The sequence below is a fragment of the Dunckerocampus dactyliophorus genome, chromosome 8, assembly GCF_027744805.1.
Source record: "Dunckerocampus dactyliophorus isolate RoL2022-P2 chromosome 8, RoL_Ddac_1.1, whole genome shotgun sequence".
In the NCBI taxonomy this organism is placed as follows: domain Eukaryota; kingdom Metazoa; phylum Chordata; class Actinopteri; order Syngnathiformes; family Syngnathidae; genus Dunckerocampus; species Dunckerocampus dactyliophorus.
In genome coordinates, this window is record NC_072826.1 from 27,495,017 (window position 1) to 27,519,113 (window position 24,097).

A 24,097-nucleotide genomic window follows, 5' to 3' on the forward strand; every position below is an offset into this window, starting at 1 on the left:
GCTCCGTATTGCTTGTTTGTTTTAAAAACAAAATGTCACTCTGGTAAAAAGTCACATTAGGAGTCTGAAGACCAGAAGCTAGGCAGATAACTCCAGCTAGCGAGCTCGCTTGCTGCTGCCAATTATCAGGTACAGCCAGTGACAGCTAGTCAAAGCGTGTCAACAGAGATGCAAAGAAAAGTCGAACATCAATAGGTTTGACAAGGGAGTGATCAGCATTAGAACAACACAAGACTATGTCAAGTTGTCAAACTGAAGCCAGACTAGTTTTGATTTCTCGCGACAGTTTGGGACAAAGTGCGTCCCTTGTTGGCTAAATGTGGGTGTGGGCAACCCTACGTGGCACAGCACACATGTAGTGTTTGCTTCCGCATGCCAAACAGTTCTTTTGATTGGCTTTGAAAGGCATTTATCGGCACATGCCGATCACGTTTTTTATATTGATCGGTGGCCAATTGATCAGCGCATCCCTACTTTTAAGAAGAAAAAACATCTTCAAAGGCCTCATTTTGCCCGTTTGGAATTTGCACAACAGCACCAAACATGAGACATTGAAAGGTGGAAGAAAGTTTTTTTTTCTCTGATGAGAAAAACATGTAATCTTTATGGTCCTGATGGCTTCCAACGTTACTGGCATGACAAGGAGATGTTTTCCACTTGGTACGGTGGATCATGATCTGGGGTGCTTTTTCCTTCTATGGGACAATGGAGTCTCAGGTTGTGCAGGGGCGTCAAACGGCAACTGGCTATGTGGAGATGTTGCAGGGGGCATCCCTTATGACCATCCTGCGTGCTCCCTGATCTAAATTAAATTGAGAACATTTGGGGATGGATGGCAAGGGAAGTTTACAAAAATGGACATCACTTCCAAACAGTCGATGCCGTCCTTTTTTTTGCTATGGTCATAAACGTTTTATCAGCTGATGAACAGTCTATTTCACTTTAATGCCTTTTTGCAATAAATTGCTCACTCAATTTCTTTTTGGACTCACTCCAATTTCTTTCTTTTGCATTTTGAAGCTCTTCTTTGAACCTCCTTAAGAACCAACAGTGCAAAATGTAAATTCTTCCCATTTTTGTAACTGGTCTTATAATTTTGATCAGGAGAGTACTACTACCTGTGATCATAATCATACCATTTAGAAGCCAGCCAGTACATAGCAAAGCATGCATTGGAACAATAGCTACATGCTGAGCATGCTTCAGTTCAAGATAATGTTCCCATTTATAGAATGTAGCAGCATTTCTTTTTTTACTTCTAACACTGCTTCTACTGCATATCTAGGATTCCAAGTAACAGATTTCTGGCCAGGCATTGCCATTAGCAAAGTTTCCGTCAACTACAACGTCTTTGTTGTTTTTGGTTCAAAATTAAAAAAAAAAAACACACACAAATCATAACCAACTTTTACACATATACAGGCAATAACCATATTTTTTAAATCCATGATGGAAATTCAAGCTGCTTGATGATGGAATTTCATCCTTGTGGAGAATACAGTATGTTGACAGCTGAGTACACGTTGACTGAAATGATCCGCACAACCCCCTTTTCATTCTGCTGTGTCACCAACCCCCCCGTTTTCCCTTCATAATGACGCATTGTTCAGAAGCAACACTGTGGCCAAGGGAACAGCGAGGCCGGTCCGAATCCTGGGATCAGTCTGAGGGTCCTCACGATATGCCCAGGGGGAAAATAGCAACAGAGGTTTTCAAGTTGGCAAACTCTTCAAGGCCGCGCAGCAGAAAGAAAGCAGTAAGTTGTTTTTCTTTCTGATATTAATGATGCTAACATTATCAGACTGATAATTATGGTTGTTGTTTCTTCAACAATGAATACCAATCACAGGAAAAAAAACAAACAATGTTGTCATTTGTTTCATGCATTTTAGTTGTTCCCCCCGTGTTGACTGGTTTAATGAGTGTAGGAATGTGTTTCCTGTCAGCAGACTTTTACAGGATTAAGACCTGTCCTAGTTGTTCCATGCAAAAAGTCACAGAAGTGAAGTTGGTAACATCAAACAAAACTGCAGATAAGCCGCTCTGTATTGCAATGCCAAAATGATGAAAGACTATTTCATAATTTAGTCTAAGCCTTTACAAAACGGCATTGCTCAATAAGTGTATATTGAATTGTATTATTGTGGCTGAGGGTTGGCAGTGGTGTAGAATTGCACTGCATCATGCTGACATCTTTGTTCAACACAATATTTGACTTTATTTATCCACTTGAGAGAGTCAAAAATGATATAAGATGGATGTGACAAGGTTGTAACAGCAAAGAATTGGCTTCTTTCTTCCTCACAACCAAACACTCACAGACTCATGTCACTTTCGAAACAAACATTCCTCTGTCATTCGGACCAAACAGCTAAAATGCCTCTTTGTCTCACCAATACAAAGTAACTAGGTTGGGACTATAAAACACACACACACACAAGTAAACGTGATAAATGGCCGTATTCATGAAATACTAAACAATGTCATTTCATTATGGAAACCCTTTTCCGCCACTGAATAAAAAAATCCCAATGGTAAGTAATATTTTGAGATAAAAAGTCAAAATTATGAGGGGAAAAAAAGTGGAAATTATGAGATAAAAAGTCATAATTATGAGATAAAAAGTTGAAATTCCGAGATAAAAAGTAAAAATTGAGATACCAAGTAAAAATTCTGAGATAGGAAAGTCATAATTAGGAGGTAAAAAGTGGAAATTATGAGATAAAAAGTCATAATTATGAGATTAAAAGTAGGGATGTAAATCTCTTTGTGATACACGGATTTCAATTTATGATACGATTAAAAAAAAGATATATTTTAAACACAGAACACTTTGATACAATTTGATGCAGTGTACAAACGATATGAATCGATTTTACGGTTAATGTTTGTTGATGTAGATATTAGTCTTACATTCTAAAATACATTATGAGATAAAAAGTCATAATTGTGAGATAAGAAAGTGGAAATGATGAGCTAAAGTCGAAAATACGGAATAAAATAAGAGATAAGAAGTCCTAATTATGACACAGGAAAGCCATAATTATGAGATAAAAAGTCGAATTTATGATATGATGCAGTGTACAAACGATACAATTAGATCAGTGGTTCTTAACCTGGGTTCGATCGAACCCTAGGGGTTCGGTGAGTCGGTCTTAGGGGTTAAGACGGAGGTTAAGACACACCGGACCCATCGTGTCAATCCGTGATGACTCGCCGCCGCTTAGCCATCACTGGCTGCAGATAATCACATTACATTGCTTGCCTTGGCCAATCAGTGCTGCGAAGAATTTAGCGCGCTCATGGTGCGTTCCATTTGTACTTGGAAGTCGGAATTTCTGAGTTCCTAGTGGAAACACCCGACTGAAACGCCCCCCGAAGTCGGAATGAACTTGGAAGTCAGAGCATCCACACCACCTCTGAGTTAACGATCAATGATGGCTGCCTCGTGTGTAAACGATAAATAATCAATAAATCATTTATAAAAAATATTGCTATAGTGTGAAGTTTTTCTGACTTGGCATCTGGAACGCTTTTAACTCGGAGATCACGTCACTGTCTTTCCGACTTCCCAGTTCCGAGTACAAATGAAACGTACCATCAAGTAGTCAACGTGTGACTGTTGTGGTAGTACGTCGTGTGATTTCGTTCTTAATATTTTAATCCATTCTAACTATGTTGAGCAAAAAAAGAAAGTGGTCGGACGGATATGTACCGCATGGATTCACATGCGGTACAACACCTGCACCACCTGAACCATGTTGTAGTGCTTTACTTTACTGTTCTCTTTACTTGTCTTGCTTGCTTGCTGCTGTAACAAGTAAATTTCCCCGCTGTGGGATCAATAAAGTACATACAATACAATACAATACAATACAATGTATCACGAACCGTGATGGGAGTCAGCGTCCTGTCTCTGTCATTTTGTGCACCAGGAAACAAACATATACAGTCAAACCTGTCTTAGCGGCCACCTTTATAGAAGGGCCACCTGCCTATAGCAGCCACTGAAAAATTTACATGTTATAGACCCTGTGTATAGCAGTCACCTGGTCAACGCAGCCACCCATTTTGTCTCCCTTGGTCAATATCTGACTGCATAGAGCAGCCAAATTACCAACTCAAGTAGAAGCTTCATGCACGAAAAAGTTTTGATTTTCCATCAATGAAGCCGTCGTGTGTAGACTTTAACCCATAAGAACCCATGGTGACACGAGTGTAACAAGCACTTTGAAGGTCCCAGTCTCTTCCTTATAAAGCTTTATGTCTGATTTTAACTTGTTAAGTCCCTAAGCAACACATACTAAACATCCTGGTGTGATGACCATGTGACAGTCATGTGACTGTAGCAGGAAGTGACCTCTCCAAAATGCAGGTCTGGCCTGTGTGCCAACTTCAAGGAAGCAGCTAATTTCAAAGAGCTGTTTTTTGATACCACATGTAATTTCAAACACATTTCTTAGGTTCCATGCTTTGATAACATGTCCTAAATTACTTTCAACCTGGTCTGACCATATTTGTTGACGAAAGTAATATAAAAAAGTAACAGAAATATTGCTGTAACATATTTGTCACATCGGCTTTTTAGCCTTAAAATCAGAATGAAGAACCTGATGTGACACATTTGTCACAATAACAAAAATGCTAATAATCCACCCAATTAATTTAGCTGTTTCAATTATATTAAGATGAAATATGTTCTTCTGGTCAATTAAAAGTGTACTGAACAATTACAAACACAAAATAATGTGAAAGTATTTGGTTTGTGTTACAAAACCATCTTTGCAAATCTGTACATCATGTTAACACATCTTTAGTATCCTATGCTGATCCTACAAAAATTTTAATGTGTTATTCTTGTTATTAAATATTCTGTTATTCCAATTTCATTTGTAGTATGAGAAAGAACACGCGCTACACTTGTTATGATGCACTGGAGGCCATTTTGGGAGATGATAGTTAGTTTGAGGGATGTGACGATTGCTCAGATGAAGACCCTGATGACCCTCTTTACAATCCCAATAGTCAAGACGGGGATAGTGACGAGTCAAGTGAGTGTGGTGATTCGGACAGTAGTGAATCAAGTACACCAGATGATGTACCACAACTAAATGAATTCAGGGCAGCAAAATACATCCGTCCTAGGAAAAAAACAAGAAACTGTCCATGCCCAAAAAAAGGAACTGAAGAAGGAACTATCCAAGGGAAAAAGTTTTCTTGGAGGGAGAAACCATTTGAAGCCCCTGAGTGTACATTTAAAGGACCACCTCCAGACAATCTTCATAGTCCTCTGGAGTACTTCAGAAAGTTCATAACACCAGAAATGCTAAGTTACTAAAGGATCAAACAAATTTGTACAGTGTACAAAATCTCTACATCACAACAATGTTAACGCCAGTGGAAAAGACCTGGAAATACTGATTGGCCCCTACCTGTGCATGGCTCTTTGCCAACTGACGGCAAATCGTGCATACTGGGAAAATGACACAAGGTGACCCATGGTAGCTGACGTCATGTCAAGTAATTGTTTTCAGAACCTGCTGACAACTCTGCATTTCATTGACAACACGGATGTATCAAACTGGCAAGCTACAGATTCCAGGCAGAGGTTGCCACTAGCCTCATTCTTTGGCAGGCACAAGGAGGCCGCCCATCACTCAATGCCACATTTCTACCACCACCACTGCCCAAGAGGTTTCGTGTTGGAGATCCAGATGATGTTCGCACTGACCAAGTCGCACATTGGTCTTTGAAATGTGACAAACATGGCTGCTGCAAACTCTGCAAAGTCAATGCAACCACCACTCTCTGTGAGAAATGTGATGTGTGTCTTTGCTTCACTGAGGAACGAAACTGTTTCAAGTCTTACCATCTGACTTAGGCTAAATGGCTGAAGAGACTTACCAGACATAACTACTGAGAAAATGTTTTGGACAAGGTGCTGATGATACAACAGTTTCATTTCTCTTCAGCGTTTACGTTTTTTTGCACAATTTATGTTTGTAGGTCTGCAGCTATGGTAGCTTATTGCAAATGTCCCCAAATAAGCAGTGTTATTCATTTTTGATGCATTTGGCATATTTTGTGGTGCAAAGCAAAACTGATAAAGAAGTTTGTTAAACCTTGCCATTGAAGTCACAGTTTTTACATGTTATGGAAATACAAATAAAAAGGCAGTTTTGTGGCCCCAAGCAGTAAAAACTAGTGATGTGAAAATTAAGCTTCATGAAGCACTTGTGATATTTTTGAAAAAATGGCATCTTTAAACCAACAGTGCTATATAGAGGAGTCAAAAAATATCACAAGTGTTCATGAAGCTTCATTTGTCCATTCATTACTCGTAAAAAACATCAGGTTTACTTATTTTCAAAGAAGGAATATGTTTACCACTAACGCCCAATGTAACAAATATGTAACAACACAGATCTTTGGGAATAAAAAGTGTTATTTTGAAAAAAACTTTAGAAATGTGTTCTATGTGGTGTGGTCCACTTGGTCTGTGGTATAGCCAGGATAATTTTCCTTCAAGGATAAATGGGTCTGGGTTCTTATGGGTTAATTACTGAGTCCTAGCTCAGTCACAATCATTCACAAGATCCACACAAACTGTCAGTTGTTCCACATAAAAAGCTTCTTTTGAGCTTGCTATTTCCTGGTCAAACATGTAACTTTAAGAGCATTTGCACCAAAACATTACCGCAAATTAGGCTGGCAACAGGACGTGCTCCCAGCGACGCTACAATAAAAAAAAAAAACATATGCTAGCATGCATGCGGCAGCGGGAGCAAAACTGAGTTCGGTTGTACTTAACTGAAGTATTTATCAGTTATCAGTTATTATTAAGCCTCTAGCTTCCTTTTAGTAAGTAAAAACCTTGGCTATGATTGCACTACATTGTCATGTAGACCTACAAAGTACACTTGGAAGAACAAGAGGTGAATAAATGTATTGCAACTGATGTGAAACTGATGATGGGTAGGATTAAATAAGCTTTGCTTCTTCCGCCTCCTTTTTGGACATGCAAAATTGTGAATTGTACTATGTGATGTGCTACTGTTTGACTCATGCATGTTCAGTATTAAAACCATGAACCATGATAATAACAAGCCTAGTAGTGCTGTACAACTTTTATCAGACAGTCCGCAGTGCCCTCTACTGGTCAACATTATTATTATTATTTTTTTCCCTTTTTTTTTCTTTTTTTTCCTCTACTGGTCAACATTCAAACTGGACGCCAACCTGTCTATAGAGGCCACCTGTCTATAGCGGCCACTTTTGCAGACTCCCTCTAGTGGCCGCTATAGACAAGTTTGACTGTACCTATAAACAACATATGCCTATAAACAAACATATACCTATAAACAACATATACCTATAAACAAACATATACCTACAGTATAAACAACATATGCTTATAAACAAACATATGCCTATAAACAAACATATACCTATAAACAAACATATGCCTATAAACAAACATATACCTATAAACAACATATACCTATAAACAAACATATGCCTATGTTTGAAAAAAAATTATATTTAATTTTTCACTGAATAAGGGTTTGGTGAATGGGCATATGAAATTGATGGGGTTTGGTACCCCCAACAAGGTTAAGAACCACTGAATTAGATTCTATGGTTAATGTTTGTTGATGTAGATATTAAACTTGCATTATAAAATAAATTATGAAATAAAAAGTCCTAATTGTGAGATAGGAATGTCATAGTTATGAGGTAAACAGTCGAAAATATGAGATAAAAAGTCTAAATTTACGAGATGAATAGTAGGGATGTAAATCTCTTTGTGATAGACAATTGGATTTGAATCTAGTTTACGATACAATTCAAACACCATATACACTCCTGATCAAAATCTTTACATCAGTTGAAAAATTGATAGAATTTGCATTTTGCACATTTAGATGTTATGAGGCTTTAAGAAGAGCTACAATATGCAAAAGCAAGAAGGGGGAGTGAGACGCAAATGCAAATTGTAGCGATTTTTCAACTGGTCTTAAGATTTTGATCAGGAGTGTCTTTTCAAAACAGACTGATTCAGAACGATCTGATGCAGTGTACAAATGATGCAATATGATTCGATTCTTGGATTAATGTTTGTTGTAGATATTAATCTTCCATTATAAAATAACTTACCAGATAAAAAGTCATAATTATGAGATTGGAAAGTCATAATTATGAGGTAAAAAGTAGAAATTCTTAGATAAAAAGTAATAATTATGAGATCAGAAAGTCGCAATTATGAGTCAAAATTATAAGATAAAAAGTCATAATTATGGGATAAGAAAGTCATCATTTGAGGCAGTGTACAAACGATATGATTCGATACGATTCTACGGTTAACGTTTGTTGATGTGGATATTAACCTTACATTGTAAAATAATGATGCCAATGATATGAAAGTGGCATTCTTACAGTATTTTTTAATGTGTAAAAGAGCACATCATGTCCCCAAGATGCTGTAAGGCACTGGCAAATATAAACAGAATAACTGAACTGAACTCACCAAAAAAAAACGTATAGTAGGAGCCGACAAGCTATCAAGCTAGCCGCGGCTTTGAATCGCCGACTGCTCACAAAGCCGGACTCTTAACACATTTTGAAGTCTTCTTGATGAGATATCTAAAACGCGGACTGGTGAGAGGCACAAACTTGCTGTTACAAAGAATCTTAAACACCAAAGGCAGTGTAAAACAAGCTAACGGCTAATTGACAACACTTGAGCTGGTGTTGCTCAGCAACCACAACAATGCCAAAGATAAAATAGAAAAGAAGTGGATCTGATGGTGGCTCGAGCAGTTCATGTCGAAGCACTCCGGAGGCAGGGAAGATGCGGGTTCTGCACCCTCCCTCCCGTAGCTGAGATTTGGAGGGTTTTGTCAATTATCCACATAAACAGCAGAAGCATGAATGCGAACTTTAACAACATCAAACAATATTTGAACCAATTCAAGGGACCCTTTAAAGTAATTGCAATCTCAGAAACTTGGATTAATGCTAACAAAGATTTGGACTTTGAGCTGGAAGGATATGAGCATTTCAGTATGTGGAATTAAATTATGGAACAGATTGCGCAAGGAACTAAAACAATGCAAGATGAGCAAATTCAAAAAACAACACAAGCAACTGATGTTTGCTAAATACAAGGCAGATGAGTCTTGAACTTGCTTTATTATGCCTGTCTTCATCTTATTTATTTATTATATTGATTATTATATGTATTGTACTGCACAAGATGTGGAACGGACGGGGGCTAGGATTAAATAAGCTTTGCTTCTTCCTACTCTTTTTGGACATGTGGAACTGTGAAATGATTCATGAGATGTTTTTCAGATGTTTTCAACCTGCATGTATGTTCAAATAAAATTTAAACCAAACCAGACCAAAACATAGCACGGATAAGTAAATAGAAGTATTTGTCACATGGGTGCAATGAAAATGCTGTTGTAGCTTGGAAAAGTAAACAATCCCATACTCAAAATGTCATAACAATGGTACTGGTACAACATTTCACACTGAGCGTAATGCAACAACACTCCAGGCGCAACATTTCAAAGTAATCAAGTTACAAAGCAGAAAAGGCGATGTGACGGAATGAAGGAAAAAGCAGCCCAGATCATGATACACTGTGCCTTGTTGAAAACATCTCAGGTGGGATCTCCTTGTCATGACGCTAACGTTGGAAGCCATCAGGACCGTCAAGGTTCCATTTTTTCTCATCAGAGAATGAAACTTTCTTCCATCTTTCAATGTGACAAGTTTCGTGCTCTTGTGCAAATTCCAAATGGGCAATTTTGTGGCGCTGAAGGAGAAGAGGCTTTTGACAAGCTTTTTTCTTTTTTAAAAGCCTTTTCTCGTGGAATCCGTCTCATGGTTGTTGGACTGCACTCGGAAGCAGTAACAACCTTCATTTGGGCGAAGGATGGCCCTGTGTCTTAATGGACAACCAATGGGATCCTCTGGCTCAGGGCCGGTGGCATTTTTTGGGGTGTACCACTTGAATTATGTTCCATAACCCTCTTTGAAGAAGTTTCAAATGACTGTCTTACTGTGTCCAACCTCATGAACCAACCTGATGAACAGCCTATTTCACTCTAATTCACTCTAATTCACTAATTCACTCTTGTTTGCAATAAATTGCTTACTTAAAATGTTTTTTTTCTCACTCCCATTTTGAAGCTCTGCTGAGAACCTCCTTAAGACCCAAAATTGCAAAATGTACATTCTTACAATTTTTTAATTGGTTTTAAAATATTGATCACGAGTGTAAACTTACAGGACCACAAGTTTTTAGGCAATTTTAAAAAAATGTTTTGGCCTTTATAAATCACCGCCATGGATTTGAAATTAAATGATCAGCAATGAAGTGTAGACTTCATTCATTCATTGAAGCTGATACAAAGAACCTCCATAGTCACATGAGTTGAACCCCTTTCTAATGCATGTACTGTAGGTGGTCACCATGTTGGAGCTGCCGGTATGTTTGCCATCTTCGATGATGGCTGTTGCCTTGGCCCTGGTTGTCCTGGGTCCCTGCCCTGGGTTGACAGCTCCACTACATGATTCAGATGATGCTTTGGATCCTGAAAACTATGACCTGAACAGTGTGACAGACTTGGAGAGCCTGGAACCCAACATTTATGGAGATAATTATGATTATGATGACTTGGACCAAGAGGTAAGTGTGAGGAATACATAGCATGTATTATGTTGAGACTACTACTACTACTACTACTACTACCAATAATAATAAAGTAAAACGTGACTCAGTACTTGGAGAACGTCTTGTTGGCAAGCAGAGGTCAGACGGTTCTTATAGTTGCTCATCAGGGTTGCACACATCTCAGGAGGGATTTTGGTCCACTCCTTTTTACAGATACTTTCTAAATCCTGCAGGTTTGGCAACAATTTTCAGCTCCGTCAAAATATTGTGTATGGAATTAAGGTCTGGCCATTCCAGATTCTCATGTGGTTCTCCTTTGTTGTATTGATCGTATGTTTTGCATAGTTTGGGTTTTCATGAGCATTTAGCTGACATTTGTTTATGTTCACACTATGACTATTGATCATTATTAGGGCTGTCATTTGATTAAAATATTTAATCGCCGTTAATCGCATGTTGTCCATAGTTAATTTGTAATTAATCGCAGATGAAAAGAAATTCTTATTTATAATAAGAGTACCTTTGAAAGTTTTTAATACGTCTATCAACATGAGACTGGATATGTTTGCTTTATGCAATGTTTTGTTGATAAAACATTATGAGTTTTTTTTTTAAACAGCTCAATACAAAATGGACAACAATGTATAAAAAAACAACATGAACAAGTAGACATTACTAAGGTAAACGGCCCAGCACTCAAATATCATTCTCTTCAAGCAAATCATTTCACAAAATATACAGTAATTGCGACTAATGTTACAAATAAAGGTTTGCAAAAACACCCAACAACTAAGTGAAAAGAAAATAGGGTGTTAGAAAAATTAATGTTGACAACTTACAAAAAAAAGGGCTCAAGAACAGTCAGTAGTTTAAAGAGCCAGGACTGTGCCCAAATACTGTAGTGAAGCCAGGCTATGGCTTATACTTCGCTTCCAAACACACTTTTACAGACACATACACACACAACACTCTTTTACACACACTTTATCATTTCAACGACACCGCCGGTCTTTCAACATGCAACTTGTATTCTGTCGTCTTTGACAAACACAGCAGCTCAAGCACAAACAAAATAAATGGCTAATGAATAATAATAACGCAAATAAATTCCCTCGTGAGCTTTTTATTGCCATCTCATTAAGCACTGTGTGTACGCTCGCTCACCTCCGCAATTGTCACATTGACACAAGTCCCCCAAATAGCTGTCCTCAGCTATGCCTGTGGGTAACTAGCAGCTAGTAACCCAAATTTTAGCTTGCAGTTCAGAGCAAAAAATCGGCCGCATCTAAAAAAAACACACTCGTATTCCAAGGTACCACTGTATAAATGACAATAAAAATACCTGCAGTGCTCTATTACCGTCTCACTTCTCTTTTGCCTTTGGGACTTGACGTACGCCATCACAACCCAACTCACAGCGACAGCAGATACAAATATTTTTGGTCTTGTGGAGAGAGCCATCTGCCAGGGCTTGGAAGCTAAACGTACTGTTCAAAACCCTCTTCTTTGTCCATTTCTGTTCAATATTTGTTTCTGCCTGTGGCTCCACATCAACTGCCATACCGCTGTGTTTGCTCAAACTGCAGTGTGGGCCGAGGGTCAAACAGGACGTGCGCATGTTAATTGCACGTCAAAAAAAATAGTGGCGTGAAAGGGAATTTCCGTTAACTCGTTAACGTGTTATCTTTGACAGCCCTAATTATTATTAATCCGGCAATATAGCCAGAGTCCCGCGGTACTTGGGCCAGGGGAGGTTAATGACTGTACTCTGAGGTTACATTTAGGTCATGTATACAAATCAGTCTATTTTAAACCAAAAACGGACTTTGCCACAAGATCTCTTGCCAAAAAAGACCTCTTGCAACACGCCATTGCTGCTGAAGTTGGCGGTAGTAGGACATTTCTTAAAAGAGCCTGATTGTTATGGGACAAAAAAGTCATGTAGTAGACCCTCAAATTTTACCCCAGCGCTAAACCGGAGAATGCAAGGGGCTGTCTTCGAGCCAAATTAAGGCCTTTCACTGCAGCATACATTCGGCAGCCCAATGACCGTAAGACAATATCTGTGCTTAAGGTTGGCGCTTCAGGATGTGCAATGGCATCAAGTGGAGGTGTTGCAGCAGGCATCCTTCTTGACTGAAGGCCCCACCCCGTCTGTGCGTTTAAACAAAAAAAACACTGCAACATTTCCACAGGTCTTTTTCGGTCACATAAGCATTAGTCCGAAAAACTCTCGTCTGTCAGCTTGTTGATTGGAACCACTTGGCTTGAAATAGAGTAGAAAACATCTTGCTTCAAATAACTAACCTTGTAAACTAATATGAATGTTTGTGGATTGTTTTTATTCCATTCTACGTGTTTGACAGATTGAAGTGAGCACTGTAGCAGCCAACATTGGCCAACCAGACAGCCAAACCACAGAGGAACACCAGGAGGAAAAACAGACTGTTCCTATGAAAGGACCTTTAACCCTGGATTTCAAAGGATCTGGTTTATTTGGACCTCAGACTGGATTGGGTTGGTCAATGAAATTTCCCCTCAGTGAAATCACATACAATGTTTGCGTGTGCAGTGGATAAAGTTAAATAAATAAATTAGATCAATTCTAGAGTACAAAATGTAAACAGTAAAACACAAATCACAGTGTTAAAAATAACGTTCGAAATCTAAAACTTTCTTAAGCATTTTAATCCGTCCATGTTGTACCACAATGCGTTTGGCGAGAGCCAATGCCAGCTACCCTTCCGATATTTTCCCTGTCAGTCACTAAAACTTGATTATTACTGGATAAAGTGGTAGCCTACGTGGGTCACTGAGAGGTCACGAAGTAAACTTCCCTTCTTTAATCAAATAGTCAGCCAGCTAATTCTGCAGAGCCAGCCGTTTTGATGAAGAAGATAGAAAGAAAGATAAGGAGTGTGGTGTAAAACCATACAGCACCAGAAGTCGCATTAATGGTAAGAAATATTTTATTTACTATTCAGTATAACAACTTTATTAAAAACAATAAATTCAGAGACTTATTATAGGTTAACATTTTTCGTCTTGCTTAAAAATGCGCGCATTTAGTTGTATTCTATGTTAAAAAATATTATATGGCTCTCACAGATATACATTTTTAAATATGGGTTTTTTATGGCTCTCTTAGCCAAAAAGGTTCCCGACTCCTGGATTATAAGAACATCTCCTGTGCACAGCCCGCTTTGTTCGGACTACCCCAGGGGTCTACAACTCACTGCTCCGGAGCCGCATGCACCTTGTTTATCCTTCTGCTGTGAGCTGTGAGCTGCATGAGCCTTTCAAAGTTCTGCGTCAGAGTTGAGCTTGAGTTGAGCAATTCTCCACCAGTGTTTTCTGATGAGCCAATTCGGTGAGAAACCATGATGTTGGTCAGCTATATCGGTAGTTAGCGCCCTTTGTTGCTAATAAACAATAGCAACTAAAGCGGCACGGAGAGTGGAACTGGAACTGGAACTAATCAATGTGTTATAACACTTTAATTGTGAATGTTGACCAGAAATTGGTGGAGAAGGCTTAAAGGAAAACTGATCTTTTTTTGGTAATTTTGCCCATCATCCACAATCCCTGTGAGACACAAACACGTCTTTCTCTTTTCTGTGCGTTCTAAAGATATAAAAAAAAAGCTAAAAAGAGGCAGCTAAGAATGCACTTAATGGTACACACCTACTCCGCTTAGACAGCGGAGGAATCTGACTTGCTGACCAGGAATCAGCAACTCCAACTTCTGCCTGATGCTTTCCTCTTTAGGCCCACCCAAACAAACATTTCCTGGAGCCTTGCTTGGCGTGTTAACAACAGAGCGAAGCAGAGCGGGGGTGTTGGGCATGCCAATTATAAGGAAGTCTCGGTGTTAAAAAAACCCCATCCAAAATAGCTTTCAGGTCGCACTTCCAAACCTCATTATCTGATGCGTCGGCATTGTTTAACACGAGAATACAACATTGAAACAACATTTATAGGTCAGAATAGAGGAAAAGCATAATAGGTCCCCTTTAAGAGACATGATTAATTGCCAGGTGGCGACAGGTGTGGCTCATCACACTGCCAGGAAGACAGAAAAGGAACGGGACAATCAGGAAACTGTATGTATAACGTTACCTTCAATTGAATGTTCAAAGAAGTTTGTGACCCCAAGTGCGTTTGAATTGGTGGAAACAGGCCCAAATGGCTCTTTTGATTGCCAAAGGTTGCCAATTCCTGGACTAGCCCATTCCAAAACTTGAATAGTCTTGTGGTGGAGCCATTCTTTTGGGTCACTGTCAAAAACAGTCATCTACCTTTTGAAATAATAAGTTCAACCAGCGGCGTTGATTGATCAGTTAAGTACACAGTCACATCTTCAGGTTTAAGAGGATGTGCACGCTTATGTAACCACTGCAGTGTGTAGACTTGAATATCCATTGTAGTTCACCTGTCACCACTGATTGACTAGCTTTGTTCTAATGTCTTCTTGCTGTATGCAGGTATGCCTACCTGCCTTCTGTGTGTGTGCATTGGAGGGAGTGTGTACTGTGATGACACCGGCCTAGAACAGATTCCCCCGCTGCCCAAGGACACTACTCATTTTTATGGACGCTTCAACATGATCCGACACATCAAGAACACTGACTTTATAAAACTCAGTAGGGAATCAAATCTACCTTGAAAATTTCAAATGAAAACTGTTGTTCATACATTGACAATTTAAGAAAACAACTTTTGATCTTTATGTTCTTTCAAAGGTAAGCTTCAGTCTATTGATCTCACTGGAAACCAGATTTCAGAAATGGATGAGGATGTGTTTCGCTCACTACAGCAACTCCAGGATTTGCTGTTAGCTGACAACAACCTGCAGGTTTTGCCAGAACTGCCAGTCACCATGAGGCACATTGATCTACGAAACAACAGGCTGATCAGCCATGGGATCCATTCAGAGATATTCAAGGTAAATGCATAGATCAAGGGTCACCAAGGTTTTTCTTTGGGAGAGTTACTTTTACAAAATGAAAATGGCCAAGAGCTACTCATTTTTGTAACATTTATTTCCAGAGCTTCAAGTTCAAGTTCAAGTTCAAGTTCAAGTTTCAGGTTTATTAGCCATATCAACAGTATAGGTATACAGTTGCTAGGAATGGATTTGGTGTGCTCACAGTTTGACAATACAATCACGACAATACAACTCGAGAGACAAAACTAAGGAGGGGTGAAAAACAGCACATAGAAGACAGGAATAACAGCGTACGAACATTGAAAAAGTGCAATGGTAAAAGTGCATGGTTGCACAGGGTTGCTTGAGTAACAGCGTGCAAAATAAGCAGAAGACGTGGTAGGTCGGTGGTGGAGTCCAGTAAGTGTTAGCACATATTCAAGTGGTGGATGGCTTGTGGGTAGGTGCTGTCCCTAGAATGTGTGGTTTTGCATGTGATGCTCCGGTACCTTCTACCTGATGGTAGGAGTGTGAATAGATGGTGTGCTGGGTGAGTGGGGCTTATTTTAAACCCAAACAAAGGAAATATGCTTGTTTTACCAGAACATGAACAAAATGCTGGTGTCCACAACTCACATTTTGTATTTCAGAATGCATTTTTCTACTGTTCTTTGGGGGGCTACCTGGTGCCCGCAGGCACCACGTTGGTGACCCCTGGCATAGATATTGTAAGTGCACTTGATGTCAATACCCATGTAAAATGCACGCTTTTGGTGAAATATTTGAAAATGTATGTGGGACGTACAAGGTGCACGTGGAGAGTAGGGTTGTGAACGATATACCGATGCAACCAGATATCCGGATTGACAAGCGAGAGATGCTGATGCATCGGTAGAAGCCTCCTGGATCGATAAGAATAAGCCATAAATCCTGTCGTTGTTTATCCCTGCTTTCATGTATAACATTGGGGAAGTGCTGAGCTTGGCCCTTCGATGTCTGTTGGTCAACGAGTGACTATATCACATGTCCTTCAATGTGAGCATGCAAGTGCACAATGCAGTGATGCATGTCATTTGCTAGACAATCAACATATGTGTTTGAGCGCTCCTCAGGGACATATTTGGTTGATGAATATGACCCTGATGGGCCAATATACAGTGGTGTGAAAAAGGGTTCGCCCACTTCCTGATTTCTTATTTTTTTTGCATGTTCGTCACACTTAAATGTTTCAGATTATCAGTCAAATGTAGTTAGTCAATTAGTCAATGACAACACATCTAAACACAATCTCTATGTGTTGCTTTACAAAATATCAAAGTGGGCCTTGCATCCTTTCATTTTTCAGTACGTGGCCCTCACTGGAAAAGGTTTGGACACCCCTGCGTTAGATACTGTAATTTGTGTTCAACAGCGAAGACAGTCAACAAGTGGAGCACAACACTGATATTATCCAGCAATGGACAAAAGACAAGAAGGAAGTCGGTTAGACGGCCTGCAAAGTGGCCTACAACAACATTAATAGAACTACAGGAATGTCTGTTTATTATTGGTGGTGTGCTACATGTGACAACAAATACTTGTATTCTTTTTACTGGCTTTGGGGTAAATACACTCATGCTCTGAAAAACCAGTAACACTCCCAAAAGAATGCGGCTGAATAATCATGTGAAAAAGAAAGTACATCCCCTTTCAGTTCCGAGCTTTGACATCAGGATACATAATCAAATAATTTATTTATGAAATTGTCTGCAGCTTTTGAAGTTTTGAATACACCTACCAACATGAGACTGGATAATATGTTTGTTTTATGCTAATTTTTGTTTATTAAACATTTGTTTTTTTTAAACAGCTCAACACAAAATGGACAGTTTTGTTTTATTGGGGGCTGAGAGGGCTGGGGACTGAGAAAACCAGTCAGTATCTGGTGTGACCACCATTTGCCTCATGCAGTGCAACACATCTCCTTCGCATAGAGTTGATCAGGTTGTGGATTGTAGCTTGTGGAATGTTGGTCCACTCCTCTTCAATGGCTGTGCGAAGTTGCTGGATATTGGCGGGAACTGGTACACGCTGTCATATACGCCCATCCAGAGCATCCCAAACATGCTCAATGGGTGACATGTCCGGTAAGTATGCTGGCCAATGCAAGAACTGGGATGTTTTCAGTTTCCAAGAATTGTGTACAGATCCTTGCAACATGGGGCCGTGCATTATGCTGCTGCAACATGAGGTGATGGATGTACTGCCAACTTCTCTGAAATGCCTTTGGGGATGGCTTATGGTAGAGAAATGAACATTCAATGCACGAGCAACAGCTCTGGTTGACATTCCTGCCGTCAGCATGCCAATATCACGCTCCCTCAAATCTTGCAACATCTGTGGCATTGTGCTGTATGATACAACTGCACATTTCATAGTGGCCTATATATATATATATATACAGTCAAACTTGTCTATAGCGGCCACTAGAGGGACGCTGCAAAAGTGGCCGCTATAGACAGGTGGCCTCTATAGACAGGGAAGAAAAAGGGAAGAAAAAAAATTTATAATAATGTTGACCAGTAGAGGGCACTGTGGGACTGCGGATAAAAGTGGTACAGCACTACTAGGCTTGTTATTATCATGGTTCATGGTTCATGGTTTTAATTCATCCTGAACATGCATATGAGTCAAACAGTAGCACATCACATAGTACAATTCACAATTTTGCATGTCCAAAAAGGAGTAGGAAGAAGCAAAGCTTATTTAATCCTACCCCTCATCAGTTTCACATCAGTTGCAATACATTTATTCACCTCTTGTTCTTCCAAGTGTACTTTGTAGGTCTACATGACAATGTAGTGCAATCATAGCCAAGGCTTTTACTTACTAAAAGGAAGCTAGAGGCTGAATAATAACTGATAGAATATATCCACGACCCACAGAACAAAGCTGTGCTAGTAATGTCTTACGCTTGTTTTTTATATTTTACTTTTTATACGGCAGAGTGTCATTACAGCTTTAGTTTATCAGGAAGTGACGGGAAGTGACGGTGGGCGTCCCGAGCAGGAGAGCTAGGCTCAGTGCTAGCTGTGAGTTTGTAGAGAGTTGGGAAGTGTGTTTATGTTGGCGTGGATGTAAAGTCCTGCAGTGTTCTCCGCTGTTAATAAAGCCATTAAAGTGCATCGGCGACGTGAGTCTCTCCTTCCCCACAACAAGCGGCATTACAGTATTGACCAGTGCACACCAGGAAATAAACGGTGTCATTTCTTACAGGCATTGGCTGGACAGCTATGTAGTGGGGCTTGTTTAACCTTTGCCTTGTGGGCAAGCAGGAAGGAGAGACGATGCTGAGAGATGTGTGTGTGTTCTGAGCTGCTGTCTGGTGGCCGCGTTCAATAAATAAAGTTGGCAGAAGCGACAGGAGAAGTTTCCTTCTTTGCTTCGGAGCTGAATAACACTGACAAGTTAACAGACTAGTAGCAAACGGAAAAGAAGACGGCTTTTTTTGTGTCGAATACAGAAGATGAGGACTTTGATGGATTTGTGGATGAGGATTGATGAAAAATAACGTGAGTACATTCTAAAATACTTCAATTAAGTGCAACCAAACTCAGTTTTGCTCCCGCTGCCGCATGCATGCTAGCGTATGTTTTTTTTTTTATTGTAGCGTCGCTGGGAGCACGTCCTGTTCCCAGCCTACTTTGCGGTAATGTTTTGGTGCAAATGCTCTTAAAGTTACATGTTTGACCAGGAAATAGCAAGCTCAAAAGAAGACGACTTTTTATGTGGAACAACTGACAGTTTGTGTGGATCTTGTGAATGATTGTGACTGAGCTAGGACTCAGTAATTAAAGTCTACACACGACGGCTTCATTGATTGAAAAACTAAACTGTTTCGTGCATGAAGCTTCTACTTGAGTCGGTAATTTGGCCGCTATATGCGGTTAGATATTGACCAAGGGAGACAAAATGGGTGGCCGCTGGCCGCGTTGGACAGGTGACTGCTATACACAGGGTCTATAACATGTAAATTTGCTGCGGGGATTTTTCAGTGGCCGCTATAGGCAGGTGGCCGCTCTATAAATGTGGCCGCTAAGACAGGTTTGACTGTATGTGTATGATGCCTACTATATTGGGTGATTCGAGTGTAAAGCCATTTACAATATGTCTTATTTTCTGTTTATATCTACCATATTTTGTAATACAAATGGGTGTTATTTCATGTCTTAGATGGATTTAATAATGTTAAAAACTGTATTTAGAAGATTGTGAACAGGTTTTCTCTGCCATAACTACGAAAATATTACATTTATTAATGTTGAATCCTACTTTGAGAAATTCACCTATCGCCGCCGGGTCTGGAACCAATTAACCGTAATAAACGAGAGATTACTGTCTCTTTATTGTCTCCTTTCTTTACACAGGATATGAGCCAGCTGGAATTCCTGTATCTGTCCAATAATTACCTCGATTACATCCCGACACCACTGCCATTGAGTCTCAGAGTGTTACACCTGCAGGTAAGGGCACAGTTACAAATGTCATTATTAGCTGCATTTGTAAGCATCTGCAATGTGTGTTCAGGTGGTATTGTACTTAGCATAACAGGAAGTAGGAAACCCATAAGAATTCTTCATTTCTTACATAGAGGACCCCCAAAAAAGTGCCTTGGATTTAATATATAGAACAAAACAAGAAAAGCACAAGAGAGTACAGACCTCCTCCAAGGCCAGGTGCCCTGTAGGTGGTCGCAAGGTCGCAATGGTGCTTTTGAGAAACTACAGTGTACAAGGCGGACAGATTATTTCCCTGTTTGCCATCACTGGATGTTTGCATGAATCAGTAGCTTCACATAGATCATTAAAAACTTAATTAAATAATAAAATCTTACAGATCACTTACACACATACACAGTGCACATATCGCTGAATAATAAACCATAAATATAGCAACTTCTGATCAATCCATGTCAATTTCAAATAATTTTCTAATTTAAGCACCACCCACTGAACCACGCCTACTTTCGGTTTATGCCCCGCCCACTCCGAGTACATATATGAAAGATACAGATACAGATACAGATAATTTAGATGGGTGAACAGATACAAATACAGTTACAGATAGTGATGTACTTGCTCATCCCTAGCCAGCACCCCTGATCCTAAAGGCCCTGGGCAGATTACATTGAGCTGGCAACGCATAGAGGCTCAAATATGATTGGACAAAAAAATTCAAATGTACACATACACTACTGCAGGCTTTCTCAAATAGTGGAGCGGGCCCCCCTGCTGGGGGAGCGCCGTGAACTGTCAGAGAGGGGCGTGAGAGGCAGGGAGTACTTTCAATGTTACTGCAAACCTGCCAACATGTACAAATTCATCGTACTCAACATGCAATTTGACTCTTGAATATGTTTGTATGTGTCACAGCTCTCTATTTTGTTGCATGTTTCTGTTTTCAGTTTCGAGCTCAGTCTGTACAGAACAGATATGATCAGTTTCTCAATAGTACTGTATGTCAAAATCGGGGCAGCGTGAAAACATTTCTGTACCCTAGGGTGGGCATGACAGAAAATAGTTGAGAACCACTGCACGACTGGAAGTAGCGTAGCCAAGAAACATGGTACAGAATGAAGATAATAGACTGTTGGAATAAATTCATATAAAGTCATGAAAAACTTAGCTATAAATGTAGCTCAATGCTTCTGATAGTGTTTAAGCCAACATAGAATGCTTTTCTGGCCCCGACAGCACCCAACTAGGTGGTGGTCATGTGTGCTACTTTAGGTGATAGTGTTTTTATTTTGCGTAATTTATTCAGTTCAGGCTAATGAAGATGTATTGTGGCATGGAATACTGCCACACTGATGCCAGGTAAATAGACAAACAATTTGGTCAGTTTTTTTTTTTTTTTTTTACTAGAGTCAATAAAAGTCAATAAAATACAAAGCAAGAATATAAAAAACAAGCGCTGTCAAATGATTAAAAATTTTAGTCAAATTAATCACAGCTTTACAATTAATTACTCATGATTAATCACTATTTGAAACTATATGTGAAATATGCCCATTTTTACTGTATTTTATGAACAAAAAGATGAATGAACAAAAGATAAATGACAGGCAGGATTATATACTGTACATTTGTGTGCATTAACAGCTCCAAATGAACTGAAAATTTAGCTCAAGCTAAAAGATAGCACACACGTCTGAAAATCCACTTGCCTAATGCTAGCTTCTTTTGAGTCACATTTGAATCACACTTTAACCGTGTTACTGTATTACGAGCCATGAAGAGTAATTTACGTTGAATTCACATGTTTGGAGTGTAGATGTATTTTCTGTGATTTCCAAGCATACTTAAATGCGTCAAATTGTACTTCCGCGGTAAGAGATGTGTTAGTGAGAGACATGAATATCCACTTCTTGTTTTTCTTCATCTTTCTGTTTATTTAGACCACACATGAACGCATAATAAAGACATTGTGATTTTCGGAGTGTCGGTGAATGCATCAAGTGACAATGAGGAAGCGTCCAAGGAGTACTAGAGATGCGTTTGTGAGTTGGAGATACATACAGTACAGTATATGGTGTTGGAATTGCACTGCTGTTGATGTGTTCAGGTCAGAATAAACTTATAAAAGAACGTCAGACTCTGTGGGACTGTGTGGGGACACTACACTATACTTCCGTCTGCCGTCATAACAGAGAGGTGTGGTTTGACATGATGCACATGCGTTAATTACACAAAACATTTAAACGTAATTAATGAAATAAATTAGTTACCGTCATTAACACAATATTTTTGACAGCCCTATTAAAAACAATATGATTTTAAAACACGGTGCTATAAGTTTTACAGAAAAGGTCAGTGAAGGGTTTGGAGCTTTCGTTCAAAGTATCTACAAGCACGTCAACAGTGTCCTGCACAGTTGCCCTCTCAGTGAATGGCAAACTCATGAGGTCTAGGAAAATCCGTATGCTCTATTTCAGCGGTAAATAGCAATACCGAAAGAATAAATGTCAGTGAAAAGAGAGGGCATAGCGGTGTCAAATGTAAATGAATGCAGGTGAGGTGAGATTGGCGATGCAATTACCCATAGGTGTAAATGCAATTTGGAAATTGTGTGTGTCAGATTTGCAATTGACCGGTCACCAGTTTGGTGTACAGCACATTGCCTTTCTCCTTAAATCAGCTGGGACAGGATCGGGGGGCTTGGACAGATGAGCCACAGGGCTGCAACATATTGGTAGATAAGCGCACTCTTGAGAGTAGAAAAAATAATAAGTTGTCTTTGGACCTGAAATCAGGGCAACAACATCCAGTACCTGCATGAAGACACTTTCTGTGACCGCCATGACAGAAACTTCATCCGTCGCAACCTGGAGGACATCCGCCTGGACGACAATCCCTTGAACATCCATCAGTTTCCACAGGCCTACGTCTGCCTGCCACGCCTGCCTGTAGGGAGTCCACGATGGTAACCACAACATCAAAATTGGTAGTAGTGTTATGGTATTATGGTATTATGGTGTATATTTCTTCGGAATTTCTTTCATCTTTTTTTCCTTCATAAATATATTTGACATTGAATCAACTTTTGTGCAGAAAATGTATGTCTGATGCTGCTGACAATGTGCTTCTATGAATGAAATCTCAAAACATTAGCAAAGAGGCGTTAAGAAGAAGACTAGGGTTTGTTATCTCTGGGTTTGTAGTCATTAACAACAATATTGGGACTATTGTTAGAGTGCAAATATTCCTCAATAGTTCTTCATTAGTTCCGTAGTCACTAGTCTGAATTTATGTGCCTTAGTAATTAGTAACTAATAAGTGCTGGTAGCTTAGGCCTTAAATACAGTAAGAGTGGGCGGAATTGGTGTGGTGTTGGCACACCAATTCCGCCCACTCTTACTGTTGGTGTGGTGTTGGCACACCAATTCCGCCCACTCTTACTGTATTTAAGGCCTAAGCTACCAGCACTTATTAGTTCGCTGACGAAGCTCTTCGGATGAGGAGCGAAACGTCCGACACCTTCTTCACAGAAGTACAGATGACGTCTCAAGAAGCCTTTTCCTCGATGGACAACTCCTGTACGACTGAGAGCCTACACAGACGTACTTCCTCAATAGTTCTTCATTAGTTCCTCAGTCACTAGTCTAAATTTATGTGCCTTAATTATTTATGTGTACCTGATTTTAAAGTGAGACTGACATGTTTTTGTCGGAGATTTCTGCGTGTGTCTGGCCTTGTTTGGCCGTGTCTAAAATTGTTTCTGCGTAGGGTTCCAAGGACATTTTTGTCAGGATCTGGCTGTGGAGCTGTCGAGTGCTTGACCCCCTGTATGCAGAGACAGGCAGCGGTGGGAAAATAAAAGTCTTTTAATTAAGCAAACAGAAAGCGACAGAGGTGAAAAAGGCTCTGTGAAAAACATACGCTTGTAAAGGCGGTATCGATAGGTCGGAGGAACGTTACGTGACAGCACGGGCGAAGAGGAAAAGTACA

The 24,097-nt window shown here is 39.7% G+C and overlaps 1 protein-coding gene across 1 annotated transcript; it reads left to right on the forward strand.

Moving 5' to 3' along the window:
• Positions 1 to 1,593: 1,593 nt before the first annotated feature.
• Positions 1,594 to 23,438, forward strand: optc (opticin). The gene is made up of 7 exons (XM_054785384.1): positions 1,594 to 1,756; positions 10,475 to 10,699; positions 13,051 to 13,201; positions 15,169 to 15,327; positions 15,427 to 15,629; positions 20,018 to 20,113; positions 22,903 to 23,438. Exons 1-7 carry the CDS (start codon positions 1,595 to 1,597, stop codon positions 23,074 to 23,076), a joined length of 1,170 nt encoding a protein of 389 aa, XP_054641359.1. The 5' UTR covers position 1,594; the 3' UTR covers positions 23,077 to 23,438.
• Positions 23,439 to 24,097: the final 659 nt, after the last annotated feature.

What these genes read in the sequence shown, in the direction of transcription:
- optc (XM_054785384.1), top strand. Translation starts at nt 1,595, where the DNA reads ATGACGCATTGTTCAGAAGCAACACTGTGGCCAAGGGAACAGCGAGGC. An exon ending in CACTGACTTTATAAAACTCA is followed by an intron (nt 15,328 to 15,426) that starts GTAGGGAATCAA and finishes GTTCTTTCAAAG; the next exon opens with GTAAGCTTCAGTCTATTGAT. An exon ending in TCAGAGTGTTACACCTGCAG is followed by an intron (nt 20,114 to 22,902) that starts GTAAGGGCACAG and finishes ACCTGAAATCAG; the next exon opens with GGCAACAACATCCAGTACCT.